The sequence below is a fragment of the Pimephales promelas genome, chromosome 24 (assembly GCF_988280905.1).
Source record: "Pimephales promelas chromosome 24, fPimPro1.hap1.1, whole genome shotgun sequence".
Classification (NCBI taxonomy): Eukaryota; Metazoa; Chordata; class Actinopteri; order Cypriniformes; family Leuciscidae; genus Pimephales; species Pimephales promelas.
In genome coordinates this window covers 2,885,626-2,901,798 of record NC_142792.1, presented here as the reverse complement: position 1 = coordinate 2,901,798, position 16,173 = coordinate 2,885,626, and the positions used below count along the sequence as shown (strand labels likewise).

The 16,173-nt window shown below is 38.5% G+C and overlaps 1 protein-coding gene across 3 annotated transcripts; it reads right to left on the bottom strand.

Annotated features, from left to right (window-relative positions):
* Positions 1 to 1,076: 1,076 nt before the first annotated feature.
* On the bottom strand, positions 1,077 to 15,353 carry nap1l1 (nucleosome assembly protein 1-like 1). Of its 3 annotated transcripts, XM_039660754.2 has the most exons (16): positions 15,016 to 15,149; positions 12,525 to 12,562; positions 11,356 to 11,441; positions 10,123 to 10,225; positions 8,392 to 8,533; positions 6,752 to 6,844; positions 6,516 to 6,644; positions 5,407 to 5,478; positions 5,183 to 5,322; positions 4,952 to 5,097; positions 4,830 to 4,849; positions 4,361 to 4,483; positions 4,243 to 4,275; positions 4,113 to 4,163; positions 3,164 to 3,195; positions 1,077 to 1,307 (listed from the first exon to the last, which is right to left on the bottom strand). In XM_039660754.2, the coding sequence occupies exons 2-15, from the start codon at positions 12,539 to 12,541 to the stop codon at positions 3,190 to 3,192; spliced, it is 1,161 nt and encodes a 386-aa protein (XP_039516688.2). In that variant the 5' UTR covers positions 12,542 to 12,562; positions 15,016 to 15,149; the 3' UTR covers positions 1,077 to 1,307; positions 3,164 to 3,189. The 3 variants fall into 3 exon arrangements, with proteins under 3 accessions (XP_039516688.2, XP_088983356.1, XP_088983355.1); XM_089127230.1 differs by lacking the exon at positions 3,164 to 3,195 and having other exon boundaries at positions 1,139 to 1,307; positions 6,764 to 6,844; positions 15,016 to 15,353; XM_089127229.1 differs by lacking the exon at positions 3,164 to 3,195 and having other exon boundaries at positions 1,139 to 1,307.
* Between the last annotated feature and the right edge of the window lie 820 nt (positions 15,354 to 16,173).

Genomic DNA, 16,173 nt, shown 5'->3' with positions numbered 1-16,173 from the left:
TGGATTTATACATGCAAAGAAACAGACAGACCAAGGCTTGCACATTTTACCAATTTATTTCATGAATATACATCCACGTACAGTTATTGAGTACATTAGTATTTTGTAGCATGGCATTTTGCTTTGACAACAGCTGCTGAGGGGAAACCAGAAAGACCCCCGCTGCTAATCGACGAGCCACACGGTCCGAGCTAGACATGTGGGGCTACGAGACACGGGATACTGCGGCGTTCGGGGATCCGGAGTGAAAATATTGCTCTATCTGCTTCAGACCTGCTGGGCTGCGCTACGAGTGAGAGGAGACCCTCCTCTGAGTGCACACACACACAATCACACACAGTCGGTCGCACCCCTTCACAGTGATAGGCCTGCCAAACAGAGGGTGGCGTGTCACCACAGACTCCTCAACAAACATCACTCAGGGCCGAGCTCAGAAACAAACCAATAACTGGCTCCTCCAATCAGGTTCTCGCATTAAGTCTAATCCTCCAATGAGGTCGCTGGGATCATTGTAAGTGCCTTCTGGAGAGATGCATGGAGCAGAGAACCCACCTGAATAACGGCAAGCCAGCGTAACGTTAAGCGCTTGGTCTAATCGACGTTACCGACACATGACAAAGTACAAAGTGCTCATAGAAGAAAAAAAATAAATTCATGCAGCAGAGCGTCTACTGAAGGACGAACTCCTTCACACGGATGTGGAATGTACAGTCACCACCGACACAACGTCTTTGACCCTTAAGGAAAAATAGTGGGACGCTTCGTGGAATGTTTTAACCGAGAACTGATTTATCCGGATTACACACGGGGGGGTTGAGATGAGTGAATGAGTACTTCTGTGCCACCCTGTGCCTCTGCTTTGGTTGATCCGAGCGTAAAGGAATCACTTTTCCTGTAAACCGGACCGTCTTTCCACAGCTGTTGTCTAAGAGCAATACAAAAGACTTCACGAGAACCCAACTAGTTTAGCAGTGAAGAAACAAGTGTCATGCTTTGAGGGATTTTCTGCATTCTAACCATGTATACAGAGAGAGAAAAGGAAAACGAAAGAAAGAAACCGGTCTAGTAAAATACTATGCGTCATGAGCAACGGCTCCCAATAGGAGTTGTTTTTTCTTTTTTTTTTGTAACAAAAATCTTGAAACCCTTTTATTTATTTTTCAATTATTTCTACCAAGAAAAATACAAAACATTGTAAGGCGGTAAGTAACTATGTTTGTTTGAAGCCGTTACAGTGTAGGGGATCCTGAAGGAGGCGGGCGCCGCCATCACTGCTGTTTGCACTCCTCTGGGGGGTTGGCATCCTTCTGTAAAGCACCAGAAGAAGGAGGGAGAGTTACAATCCATGCACGTAAAACCCACTTCAACTGTAAAACCAACAGCTGGGACCTCTGCCAATCAAATCACACGGCCACAAACTGAGGGGACACAGGGCCCTATGATTTACACGATGCGGGAAATATCGGCCTGAACCATTTTGTGGTTGCATTTAAAGGATTAGTTCAATTTTTAAAAAAACTTTTGCTGATAATTTACTCACCCCATTGTCATACAAGATGTCCATGTCTTTCTTTCTTCAGTAGAAAAGAAATTAATGTTTTTGATGAAAACATTCCAGGATTTAATGTACACAAAAATAGCAGTCGTTTAAAAAATATATAAAAAAAGTTTAAGTTTTACAAGCGCAAATGCTCAGCTTGCTCGGTTCTGTGATGTGCCCTCGTGACTCTCCTGTTCGAACTTGTTTATCAAAATGAACAAATCTTTTTTCGAGTCATTTCGTTCAATGAATTAATGAAAAATCCTGGAATGTTTTTCATCAGAAACCTTCATTTCTTTTCGCCTGAAGACAGACATGGACATCTTGGATGATGTGGGGGTGAGTAAATTATCAGCAAAAGTTTTTTTAAAGGGGTCATGAACTGGCTTTTTAAATTGTAAAAATCAGGTCAATTTATGACGTTCGCTTGTTTTTACATTCAAAAACTTAAAAATGAATAAGTAATTTTCTACCCTAGTTTTGAGCCTAGCTGAAAATCACTCGGTTTTTATGGGTGTCTCGCACTGAAGACTTTGAAGTAAACGCCCACTGCTGTGAGTGGAGAACAGTTTTGCATATTAAAATGAGTCACTCTCGATCCAGTTTGTCATCACGAGGTAGGCATCTATGTTATTTAGCTATGCGTGTGATCACGAATCGGTGGGCAGGGCTAGAAGTAGGCGTTGATCTTCCGCGGGGGTGGTTTTAATCCTCTTTGACATCAATATACCCCACTTTGAAAAAGTAGTCGTTTGCTGAGCCTGGTGTCAATAAAAGCTTTTATTGGATGAACAAGGACTTTTTCAGTTCTAAAACTTACAGGATATTCTATATATATATATATATATATGTATATATATATATATATATATATATATATATAATAGTTCTTATATATATATATATAATATGATGACCTCTTAAATGTCAAAAGCTCAAGGAAAATTAGATTTCTCAGTTCATCACCCCTTTAAAAGTGAACTAATCCTTTAATTAAACATTCAAGTTAAACCATGAATCAGGAAATATTGAAACAACTTCTGGGGGAAAAGGAAATCATAAGTTCCTATTTAAAAAAAAAAAAAAAAAAAAAAAAAAAAACATCTTGATAAGATATTTTCATTATTAATCCAATTAAACCATTACAACGGAATCCAGAAAAATGAAAATGGAACAGAATTAAAGTGACTTGCTAAACTTTTTTTTAACTTAAATTGTAAGCTATGATTTAATTTAACTATTAAAATGAGAGGAAAAAGTGAATCCAGAAGAATAAATAAAACGTTTCATAGGGCCCTAGGGATGGCACAGCAATGACTGACACCGGGCTCCACCAATGGCATGACAGAACGAGTGCGGTCGGTCTTTTCCACCCCCAGCGGGAAAAGACTCCAGCAGACAAGTCAAATCAAATCAGGGTTTCATTTGGAGAGCAAACCGGATGCTTCAACATACAGAAACAATACAGATGCTAATACCAACTCACAAAGGTTAAAGAATGAAAAAAATAAAAACAAGCACAACAACCGAGTGTGTTAGTGATTAGTTTGAGGATGGGGTGGAATCATGGGAAGGGATTCAAAACGCAACAGAGAGGGACACGGATTCAGGAGCGTTACCTACCAGGGCAGGGTTACTATAGACATCACTTACACCTAGTGAGGAGAAATTTAGAGAGGAACTCACAAGGTGCCAAAGTGCTTGAAAAGTTAACATGTTAATTATGTCGTCGCTTACAAAAGTCGATCTCTACTCTTGACTAATTGAACAATGTAGAGTGGTTTAGTGCATGCTTTAAGAAAAGATGAAATGTACGAGCAGAACTTTGACATGCTGACAAGTTTGTGAAAAACGCAGCTATTTGTATAATATTCTAGTATTAGAATAAAAGGAGGCAAGGCTGCACGATTAGCCGAAATGATCGCAGTAAGCCATTTTGTTACTTTATATTTTAAGTGTTTCAGAGTGAAATCAAGACTTTAAAAGTAATTTTTACAGTGGTAATGTAGTTGATTTCTTAAATGCGCAAATATTTTTTACAATAGTAATATTCCTCATTGTTTTAGTAATTTTTATTACTAATATGCCATATTGATCGACAAAAAACAAACAACGTAATAGATGTTCCCCCAAATCGTGCCGCCCTACAAGTCAGGAAAACCATTCTTTAGAAATGCCATCCTGAACATTGACCTCTTGGAGCAAATACTGATGCATATCTACAGATTACGTGAAAAATAATAAAATTGACCCTTGTAGGGCAGGATATTTTCAAGTTTTAGAGCTGCACTGTAGTATTTATAAATCAGGGTTAGAGGTCTGAACGCTCCTGCAATAACAGCCAAACAGAGATGACACAAACACTGCAGTCTGTCATCTACTCCTCAATTTGGATCTCTTCCTTGAATTAACTAAAAACAGCTGTGAATAAACTAGAAAATACTAAATTAGCATTAGCATTTGAGGGCGAGAGGCGGAGATGCATGAGTGGAGGTGACCGTATGTATTCTGTATGTTGAGATCTCAGTATCAGACTGCCTTGAGGAGCGTTGATAGACATCCGGACTCTTACCTTGGGCTCATAGTCTGGATCGTTTTCCTCATCGGCTTCCTCTTCACCCTCCTGCAAATTACAAACACAATTTATAAACAGTCGAGGGCGACTTAAGACAATAAAAACAAACACCATAATGTAAACGAACCTCATCGTCGGCTTCCTCTCCCTCTTCGTCATACTGGCAAACACAACAGAAACACAGAGGTCAGATGTTTGAAAACAAAGCATTTCACTTTATGACAAAGGATGTCTTGTTCACTCACGTCATCATCGTCGTCTTCGATGGCCTCTCCAGTGAAGTACAGCACCGCCCTGGGAACAATGCGCTCGCGGATGAAGTGACCAATCTCAAAGTCTGCTGCTAACACTGCCTCTGAGTCCTCGTCCTAGACACACAGCAAAAACAAACCATCACACACTGAGATATAACCTCCAGATTTCATTGTTAATGGTCAAAATATCAGATTATTCACCATGCATGCTTAAATCCCAAAGAATCTTTTAGCAAACCGTTTTAAAAAGAGCCTTTTTTCTTAGTGTAAAGAACGTTTAAAAATTCTAAAGAATCTTTTGTGGAATGGAAGAATTCCACAAAAGATTCATGGAACCATCAATGGAAATTAAGAACCTTTTTGTAAGTGTATCCAATTTTAGAGAAAAAAATAAAATAAATAAAAATTACAAAATGTTCATGGCCAAAAAAAAAAAAAAAAAAAAAAATGGTTTACTCACCAGTTCACCGGTTTCTGGAACTGGAAAGAAAATTAAAGGAAAAGAAAGTTTAAACTATGTCATTATCAGCAAAAACAACTGATAAAAAAAAAAAAATAATTACATAATTGAGGATTTTCTACCTTCAGGCGGTGAGAAAAAGTTGAAAAATGAATCATTGGGGACCGTCTTGGTGACCGTCCTAACTGTGCCACGTCCCTTATGTTTCTGTTTCTTCTTAATGGTTTTCAGTGTGACGTTCTTGCCCTTACTCCAGTCGATCGTGCATCTGAAAACACAGATATTCAGTCCCACAGGTTAACATTGGCGTGTCAATGCTCTCAATGGAGTTAAAGTGGAAAGTTGAGCCGTACCCTGTGCAGCCCATGATCTCTGGCCCGTCAAATGAGAAGGGATCGGACTCATCTGGCTCGGACCTCATTTTGTAGGTCTTTGTCAGGACTGTTTGTGTGAAGAAATCATTTGGCTCAAAGTGGAACTCTAATGTGAAACTCTGAAAAGAGACCAAACACACAAAACAGTGAGTGAACTGCGAGATTAAAGACATCATACAGAAAACAACGACTTTCAGGCTCACCATTGGCTGGCCGGCGTCAGAGAATTTGACTTTAATATCTTGTAAGTGCTTAAGGATTGGTTCATCATGTTCCTAGACAGAAAAAAAGTAAATAAAAACACTAATTAATCTTGTTAATAAATGCACATTATAATAATAAAACACTGCATGCAAGAGCAAATGAAAACGAGAAATGTTGCTTTGTCATCTACCTGAAATAAAATAAGCTTATTAAATAATTAAGTAAGTTTCATGTTCTGATAAAACCAAGATAACCAAATTATATATTAATTCCTGATCGAAACTGAATATTTGGAAGGAAAGTCATGATGTACGGAGGCGTATGGCATTCACTTGAAGAAAAAAAAAATCTACTCTGTTTTTCTGAATTAACGAGTTAATTTTTCATGAGAAAAAAAATTTGCTCTGTTTTTCTGAATTAACGAGTTAATTTTTCATGGATTTTTTTTTTGCTCTGTTTTTCTGAATTAATGAGTTAATTTTTCATGAGAAAAAAAATATTTTGCTCTGTTTTTCTGAATTAATGAGTTAATTTTTCATGGATTTTTTTTGTTGCTGTTTTTCTGAATTAACAAGTTAATTTTTCATGAGAAAAAAAATTTGCTCTGTTTTTCTGAATTAATGAGTTAATTTTTCATGAGAAAAAAAGTTTTTGCTGTTTTTCTGAATTAACGACTTAATTTTTCTTGGATTTTTTTTCTGCTGTTTTTCTAAATTAACGATTTAATTTTTCATGGAATTTTTTTTTTGCTCTGTTTTTTTGAATTAACTCGTTAATTCAGAAAAACAGAGCAAAAAAAATTTCTCATGAAAAATTAACTCATTAATTCAGAAAAACAGCAAAAAAATTCTCTCATGAAAAATTAACTCATTAATTCAGTTTTTTTTTCTTCAAGTAAATGCAATACGCCTCCGTAATGATGCCTGTATCATTAGCTAAAAAAAGTTTCAAGTTGCACTTTCACATCACTAGATGGCAGCAACGACAAGACCAATATTTTGAAAGAGAATTCACTTGCTGTAAATTCCCATGTTGCACTACCTGCTTTTGAACACTACAACAGTCACAATCACTCCCTCGAGCCCACGTTTGGCCGTTCTCTCCCTACCTGCAACATTTCACTGAGAAGGTCGACGTTCTTGAAAACTGTGAGCCAAAACTCTGGGATTCCTTTAGGGTCTTCCTTTTCCTCATCTTTCTTCTCTTCCTCCACTTTGGCCTTCTCCTTCATTTCCTCCTGATAAAGGCAAAGAGCCGACAGCGTCAAGTTATTCCAGAATAATTCATACATGAATGATATAAGAGGTGGCATTTGAAGAGCATGCAGGTATGGATCACCTGTACCTGCTTACTTACGGTCAGCTCTTCCTCTTCATCTTGTTTCCACTCGCACTCCTCATCTGTGGGTTCGTATGACGCTCTCACGATATCACTCCGCTAAAGACACAAGTTCAAATGCATTTTTAGATGTCAAAACTGCCATTAAAGGTACAATATGCAGGAATTTTTTGCCAGCAGGGGTCGCTAAACTCTTACAGTAACAAGGGCGTATAAAGATGACAAATTTTACACATTAAGCGCAAATATGGAGCTTGTCAAGATGATGGATCTTTTAAGTATGAGTGAATAAATTGATGTTTTTAACATGACTGTGGTGAGAAGCAGGGCACGTTTGATAGACATACCAGCGCCGAGTCCCGCGGATATAAAGGACATTTCATTCTACCGAACTACACGCAAGTGCTAAATTAATACACACAGGTCAGTTTATTAGAGGAATTAAACTTGAGGTAACGCAGCGCTGCTTCACTTGCTCTAACAGTTTCACTATCACACTAAACGGCATTTGAGTGCGTTGAATGTTGTTAGGTAGGTTGTGTGTTGAATGTATGAGACTATCAGTGAGCTAGATCAACGTTAGAATAACATACAGATCATATTCTAACATTGCATCATGTTGAACTAAATAACATTGATTAGTTTTTTGTACATTTGCTCACTTGTCTAATAAAGCATACATGCAACAGTTCACATCTGTCAAGTCGAAATTAGCCGTGGACGTGGAGCTCTCAGCATCTCGAAAGATGTTGATCTTCATTTTAGTCCTCTTTTTGTCTCAAAGCCTGCTTGCCATTGTCCAAAATGTTTAAACAAAACAGCGTGAGCGTCTTGCTAGGTATAACGACAATAACTCATTTGTCCACGTCTGTCGCCATGGTTACCATCGCAAATCTGGCGGAAACTGAGGCGAACACGGCTATGACCCCATTGACTGGTGACTCCTCAACCCTGCTCACACGCCCCGTTTCCTTGGTAAAAATCTAAATTTTCTCACGATTTACAAATAGTTGGAAACATTGGTGATATTGTAAGTAATCAACTAAACAAAATATATAACATTGGCCTAGTGGGTTTTGGATATTTTACTGCAAAAACCCTGCATATTGTACCTTTAAACAATAAAAGCTAATTCACAGACTCTTTAGGTCTAAGTAGCATTAACTAAAAGAAATTGAAATGTGCGTGTTATATAATAGTATAGGTGGCTAGCAATTGCCAAGAATAAACTGCTAACTTTATGCTGTAAGATTTAAATAGTTTTCACAACTAAAGCAATGTTCTCAGGCTTTAATATCTTGAAGAATGCTGTCTTTTAATTGAGAACCGGCCATCACAACTCCTCTGGGAGAGAGAAAGCGCTATGGCAGAGGATAAACCGTTCCAGCGCAGGTTTTATTTTCTGGAAGACATTTCTTTGGCTGCTGTTTGTCTCGTGTCCTCGACTGACCACAGGATCTCAGCACTGGAGAACACTACTTTGGTGTTTGCTGCAGTTGGAAATGCTGAGGCAGCAGGTCAATAAAACGGCTTTAACATTCTGTACTGTCTTCTGGTACACAACAGCCAGTTGTTTCATCTTAAACTGCACCTTTTACAAGAATAAAACCAACATTATTCCTTCTGGATGAAAGAAATGGTCTCACCTTGTCAAAGAGAGGCTGATACAAAGCGGCGTATTTTCGCTCCAGTTCGTGGACTTCTTCGTAGAACTTGGCTTCGATGTGGGCACATTTGACCTGGAGGTTCTTAAGGGCATTAACGCGTCTCTTCACCACCTTTGGTAAACTGCAAAACAACAAAAACAACGTCACTTAGGGGTAAATGAATAATTCATGAATGACTCAGAATTATAGTTTTGTAAACCAGAGAGAAATTAACTTCTCCATGACGTAATATCAGCCCACTTCAATGGATTATCAGATTTTTTTAATTCCTTTATAAGAGCAGTTTTTACATTTTACATCTTTTATGCCAAATTCTTACATTTAAAGAAATTCAACTAGAATAGGAAGAGAAGTTGTTAAATCAAAATGATCCGGATACATTGAATAATGAAACGTCACTATTTGTTGTTTGGTGACGAGAAACAATTCTGCTGTGGGTTTGTTTGGTACTATTATCTAGGGATGCACGATATGGCGGCCAGCAAATCGGTATCGGCCGATATATGTTCATTTTTAATGTTATCGTTATCGGCCTGGTAAGAAAACGTGGCCGATATATTAAAGCCGATAAATAATGTATTATTCCCTTCAGCTGAGACACTTGTTGAGCAATGTTTGTTGTTTAATTTCTTGAAATATGATTGAAATCTCTTCAAAAAAAATTAAAATACGGTTCGTAAATCTGTTATATCGGCTACATAACACTATAATGAGAACATCATTATAATCGTGCACTTGGGACATGGATTTAATTGTGAGTCTTTTGTTTTTGTAATCAGACTCTCAAAATTAAATATCGGCCGATATATCGGTTATCGACTTTCAAATATAAAGAATTATCGGTACTTAAACAGACCTGCGTTTCTGTTGTGAGTCGTAGTTTTCGTGATAACTGAGATGGAACGTAGTCATAAGTTATGCAACTGAAAGAGGAAAAACGAGGCAAAGAGATAATATCTGTGACAACTTGCCTCGCTACATCTCAGAGGCTGAGAAATAAACAACGGCGACGGGTAAATGCTAAAATCATGAGCTTTCTGTGTTTGTTCTATCGCCATTTTCCATGTTCGTGGAGTATATGTAAACTGTCTACACAGCTTTTTAAAAGTGGTGGGTACTGTTTTTTGCATGGCAAGTGTTCAGCCAATCAACACACACTTACGTCACTGGTAGTTCCTGTTATATAGGGTTGGACCCTACTCTGAAGTAGGAGCTAATTTAGTCCCAAAAAAAGGTGTTCCTATAACCAATATCATTCCCAGTACATGCAGCGTGAACACACCAAAACGTTGCTACAACTGCCAAAAGTAATAGGCGCTATGGTAATGTTTCACTGGTGTGAAAGCCCCTTAATATTGTCAAATTTAACTCACTCAATATTAACTTAATGCATCAATTTAATTAGCAATTTTATGTGCATATGTGCACACTTTAATTCAATCTCATTAAAAATTAACTAAAAGAGAGACATTTTTTCCCCTCATATCTAGTATTTATAGCATTTTTATTCATTTTAATGGCATGCCAAGCTCCCGTTAATTTTCAACCCTGATGCAAAGTAGCAAGAAGAGGATCTGGCCAAAATTAGAAACGCTTAATTCAGTCTGTGTTAGCAAAGTAGGAAAATCAGACGCAGCCAATGGGAAACAAGGGAGCTATTTGAAGTTGTGCTCTGCATATGCGTGTGTGTGTGGGTGTGTTCACACATACCTCTCCATGTACCCTGAGGGAGATCCCACGAGTCCGTCCAATCGCTCCTGCAGTGCCGCAAGAATCTGGGGGTTCTGCATCATCTGCATCGTCAGCTGACGTGCTAAAATCAGAGCAAACAAACATAAGGGTTAAATGACAGCAGGAAGAACCAAACAATGACAAGGGGCGGAGTGTGATGCTTGTATTATCCAATCAACAACTCTCAGAACTAGGGCACCTTCTTCACCAAGGGTCAAAAAAGATGCACTTTTCCATCCCAAAAATAAAGCGAAAAACACAGACGAGGCCAATGCGACAGAAGCAATCTTTAGAGAGCAAGCGCACATCTAATGTCCGTATTACTTGATATTAAACACGCTTTGAGCTGCGCTAATACTCTGCTAAACACAGCTAAGGTCACTGAGGTTACTGACTGATATCATGTTACCCAACACAAAAAGTGCCAGCGCTAATGTGCGCACAGCCTCTTCCTAATGACTGTGATCGACTGTCAGGTGTGCGTGTCAGCGATAAGAATCCATGACAGACGCATTTAATTTTCCTACCCAGCAGCCTAGTGAAGAAAAACAGCAAAGGGACTCAACAATAACAAGACACTATAAACTCAATGGAGGAATACCGATTCATTTTAGCAAATCGGTTCGTTTCAAGTCCGAAGTGTTGCTTTAAAAGCATTCAAGTTTCACTTGTACCTTTTCACATCGTTTGTGATTAAATACTGCCGTTTTGATTGTTACATATTTGCTTTATGGTTACGAAAATTTGACATCACTTCAACATGTGATGCACAAACCTGGTCTGGTTGTGATTTGTAATGCAAATAAAGTGGATCAGTCAACATGTCCTCTTGAGTGGTGGTCACAATCAACCAATATATTGTTTTTACAGGATTTATATACACATAAAGTTGCTTTGTTGAACTATTTGTTAGTAAACATCAGCGGCAATAGTTTTTTAATTCCTTTGTGAGTCGTCAAGCACTGGCAGAGGAGGATCGTTTAATTGGTTATCAGCCATATTGTTATGGTAAATGGACTGCATTTATATAGCGCTTTCATAGACCTAATGGCCACCAAAGCGCTTTACATTTGCCTCACATTCACCCATTCATACACCGACGGCGGTTATATTGGTTAATAAAACAAACAAAAAACAACTCACTATTGGTAAACCTTTAAATTACACAAGAAACGAGGAGAGAAACATGCATGAAAGAGTCAAAGGTCATACCTTTACTGTTGTCTTCCCCAGTCTCCTCTTCCTCCACCTCTTCAACATCCTCTATATCTGCTGGGTCCATTTCAGTTTGGTCTTTACTGCAAATACACACATTACAGGGGATCTATTATGTTATGTTCATATTTCTTTAGTGTGTATTGTTGCTGTTTGATCATGAAAAATGGATACAAAGTTATAAAAGCACAAAATCACTCTAAAGGGAGTTATTCTTTATATCAGTGTCAGTGTTTCTGAACTCCCCAAAACACCTAGTCTTCCTTCCTAGTTTTCTTCCAGGAACGAACATCACAATATTACTCATTTAAATAATTCCTACACAAAGCATATGCAAAAAAAAAAAACAGGACGAGGCCTGGTTGAGTAGGTTGTAGGCGTGTTCGACTTAAAACACACTTGAAGTGCTTGACCAATCACAACACATTGCTCCAGCCAACCAATCAGAGCACAGTGCTTCATAGACATTTTTTTAAACATTCAAGTATAAAAATACACATTCTTTCCAAAGGTGAAGTATCCCAAATAGTGTGCTTGCATTTGCTTTTGACTTTCTCCTAAAAGATCTTTTAAAAGAGATCATATGAGAATCTTCTCGAAAAGTTAAAAGCTTAGCTTACTATTAAAAAAAAAAAATTGCTAACGAGAAAAAGTTTATGTACATTGTTAAAACTTAGGCAGGACTTAGTTGTCATTTCGGCTGAAATAAAAAACACAGGTGCATGTGAAACAGCATCACATATACGGCGCTCTTAAGAGACAGGAAGTTCCTGTGGTGAACAACAGGTGATTCGCAGCTATCGCTTGCATCATGTGTCGAATGAGTAAACCCAGAGCTGTAGAGTTGCAAACACGCGTTAGGCATTGCATAGATGCTTGGGATGCCACACTGAGGGTGAAAGCACATGTTGCTTGGCCTCAGTGTGTCTCACAGGGAGGAGAGAGGTTAGGACCATACAGATCCGTTCACTGGTCATGTGAAGCTAATCAAACATCAACCGAGGGTTATTATGTGCCATTTAATGCACAAACAGCCATAAAGAGATTTTAGCTGATAAGAAGAACGGCGTCAATCCAATTTGCTGTCAAACTGGGTAATGATACATGATCAAACCATTACTGACAGTCTAAAATAAAAGCTCTTTAATAGACAAACAAGCACTTACTTGTCAAGATCTGCCATGTTGTTTCACCGTTCCGATTCCTAGAGGAGAAAGAGAAAAAAAAATGTTAAATGTTGTCCATTATGTTTAACAGCCTCAAGCCAAATTCGGTCTCTGATGGTCTTATGTCAGGTGATAGTTTACCCGCTGCACTGGCGTGATTCAGGCATCCAATATGAACAAGTTTAACTATTTACGTAATGGACATTTTTCAAAAGCGTAAAAGCTGCATCCAGATGCATCCAAAGGTCCAATCAGACTGGATTTTGAGATGCAAATGCATTGAAAGTCACACACACTGCAGTCCTCGCGCTAAAAAACTTAAATTGCAGAAATTCAACACCAAGGGGTTTCTGAACTAGATTAGCATTAATCAAAGGTGTGAAGCCTCCATCTTCAGCTCTAAATCTGACTGGATCCATTTGTTAATGCACTCCTGCATACGAGCCAGTTCCACCGCCTCCAAATCTGAAGTCTATGAGCCAGTCGGATCTATCACGACCTCAGACGCCCACGTCCAGACCTCCAGCGGCAACACTGAGCAACTTCATTCAAGAGCTGATCGTTACAGACAGGAAGCTCTTCGCCTGTAGAAGATCAATAACATGAAGACCTGGCAGGATCCATTCTTGACAGATTTGAAGGTTAATCTCTTTCTCTGTCTGCCTGCGTCAAGACAGCTGAAACCCGTCAATACAGACAGGTAAGAGTTTCCCAAACAACGGCAGCTATGGATCATGGCGCGCCACAATACCGGGACAAAGTTCCTGGGAGGTTTCCTCCAGACTCTGATAACCATTCATCAGCAGTGAAAGCTGACAGAACGCCTTTAAACCTAATAAAAGCTATCCGAGCTGGGAGCAAAGGTTAAATGCACTTGTTAAAAGGTTCCCAACCCTTATGACCATCAATTTTCCAAGATTTTTGCCATGATTCACCAGACTTTTTCATATAAATTGCTGTCTACAAAAGTACACTAGCAGGGCATTATTTTCCCATACCTAAAAATCACAATTCATTGCTATTTCATGACTGAGGGAAGCCCGTCTAGTCATGAATTAAAGGGATAGTTCACCCAAAACTGAAAATGGTCAGAAGATATTTTAAAAAATCAGAACCAGCCATTGACTTCCAGTATTTTTGGTTTCTAAACTTTTGACCAGAATAAAGATGTTTTTATTCATCAATGAATCCTGGAAAAAAAGGATCACAGGTTACAAAAGCATCACACAGAAGGATCATGTGACAATGAAAACTGGAGTAATGGCTGATGAAAATTCAGCTTTGTATCAAAGATATAAATTATATTAAAATCGAAAGGCATTATTTTAAAATGTGATTATATTTCGCAAAATTCGTTTTTTCCCTGTATTTTTGATCAAATTAATGCAGACTTGATTAGCATGAGACTTTACAAAAACATAAAAAAAAAATAGTAAGGTTGAACGTTAGATCAAAGTCTATTGCAAAATCATAATAATTGCAACATATGACTTGGAAAGAATAAGCCAGACATAAATACAAATTTAAAAAAGAGAAAATTAAACAATACTGGCTGACTTCAATTATAGTAACGTACAGCATTATTCTATCCAATATGAGCCTCTCTGGTAACTAACCAGCCAGATATCATACAGATGTGACGAATTAAACATCAAACTAACCAACAATGTCCAGGCATTTCTAAAGCTACCATTTAAAACAGCTCTTTGACTCTTAAACTGGGTTAATGGTGTTGAATTTGAATCACGGGTCAGTGCATTGGTCAATTCTCACCAGGCCACATCACCACGTGTTTCCTCCACAGATCCACCGGCTAAAGCTGTTAGCAGCACAGCATCCTTATAATCAAACACTCACAACAAGAGAAAACTTATTAAATTACCAAAGCCATTCAACGATTCAGATTCAATCTAATGAGGAAAATCTCACAGTAAGTTGAATTAAACTAGCATGCGTAAAAACATCAGATAATTTTCTCTTAATCATGACCGAACATGTGCCATATTTACGTCACTCCATTAGACTTTCATTTAAAAAGACAATTTAATCAAATAAATTTGTTTTTCATTACTAATTTCCCGACAACGTGATGAGACACCCCCTAAAAAAAGAAGAAAAAAAAACTTACCCGCCAGATCAGACCAACTAATGTTACCATCATCCACCAACACGAGAAAAAACAATCAAGACAACGTTTCTAAAAACCGTAACCAATCAAGTCCGTCAACAAAGAAACGTTTAAACGTTAAAACCGCAGTTTATTTAACGGTTAAAGTTGGATTAATACGATATTTAAAAACCGAACAGCCATTTTCATCTCCATCATGGAGGAGTCTGTCTCAATGGCTGCTGACTGAACGGTTAGCTGGCGCGCTAAATATCCCATTCTGACGACTTAAATCTCGACTTAAGTCGTACTTTATCTTCTACTATGAGCAAAAAGACGTCTTTAAACACGAACATGCAGTCCCTCAGCGGTATATGTGCTTACCGAGGAGCCGACGAGTAGAGGTCTGTCTGAGGCGGAGATGCTACTGCGCAGTGAACAGCGCGAGACTCCCGCTCTGATGGCGCTAAAAGGGGAAAAAGATCCCGCCGCGTGCGCTCATATACATATGGCGTCAGCACGTAAGACAGGTCGCGCTTTGCTAATCCTACTATGGAATAGGCGGGGCTCATGAATATTAATTACGTACCGTGCTGTTCCGCCTGTAGGGCTATTCTCATTGGTTGAAAAGCATACGTTGGCGTGTACATTAGCTCATTAATATTCATGAGCCAAGGCTTGGTCATAGTAGGGTTCGGAAATATGCCACCAGGACAACGGCGAGCGCAAAAGGAGGGGCTGCCGGAAAACGTTTAGGGGGGAATGCCATTGTTCCAACATGGGCCGGGGTGGAGGTTCCCGCCAAAGCGTTTGCGACGAAAACGCTTTTGTTTCTATCTATCTATCTATCTATCTATCTATCTATCTATCTATCTATCTATCTATCTATCTATCTATCTATCTATCTATCTATCTATCTATCTATCTATCTATCTATCTATCTATCTATCTATCTATCTATCTATCTATCTATCTATCTATCTGTCTGTCTGTCTGTCTGTCTGTCTGTCTGTCTGTCTGTCTGTCTGTCTGTCTGTCTGTCTGTGTGTGTGTGTGTGTGTGTGTGTGTCCGTCTGTCAGTTGAAGTAGAGAAAAACAAACTTGGATAAATTTTTGTTGAAACTGATTCTGTCAAAGTCAATGAAACATTTCTGTCAAAGAAACATTTCTTGTGGTGTGTTAAAGCATTCCTGGGCCGATATCAAATTTGTAAGAATATAAATAGAGTCATTGTTCTGTGTGATTAGAAGAAACGGCTATGGATGCCAGAAACTGCAGCAATACTCAGCTTAGATTTTAAGGTTGTTTCGCAGTAAATGCCATTGAATTCACAGCAATTGCAGAAAGTCCCATTTGCAAAAAGCCTCGATCTTTTTGAAATACTGTCAAAATGAGGTTCTATAAAACCTAACGACCTTTGACTTGACCTCGCTGAGCCAGTGATGACACTGGTGTTTCTCTCTATATATGAAGGGTGTTGCACTAAAAGCAAAAACCAACAAAAGTTAAAGAAGGACTGCAAACAAATCAGCATGCATGCAA

Coding starts and splice junctions, on each gene's coding strand:
- nap1l1 (XM_089127229.1), bottom strand. Junction 5,479..6,515: donor TTCTCAGTGAAATGTTGCAG/GTAGGGAGAGAA, acceptor TTTTCTGTCTAG/GAACATGATGAACCAATCCT. Junction 4,850..4,951: donor CTTTTTCTCACCGCCTGAAG/GTAGAAAATCCT, acceptor TTTTCTTTCCAG/TTCCAGAAACCGGTGAACTG.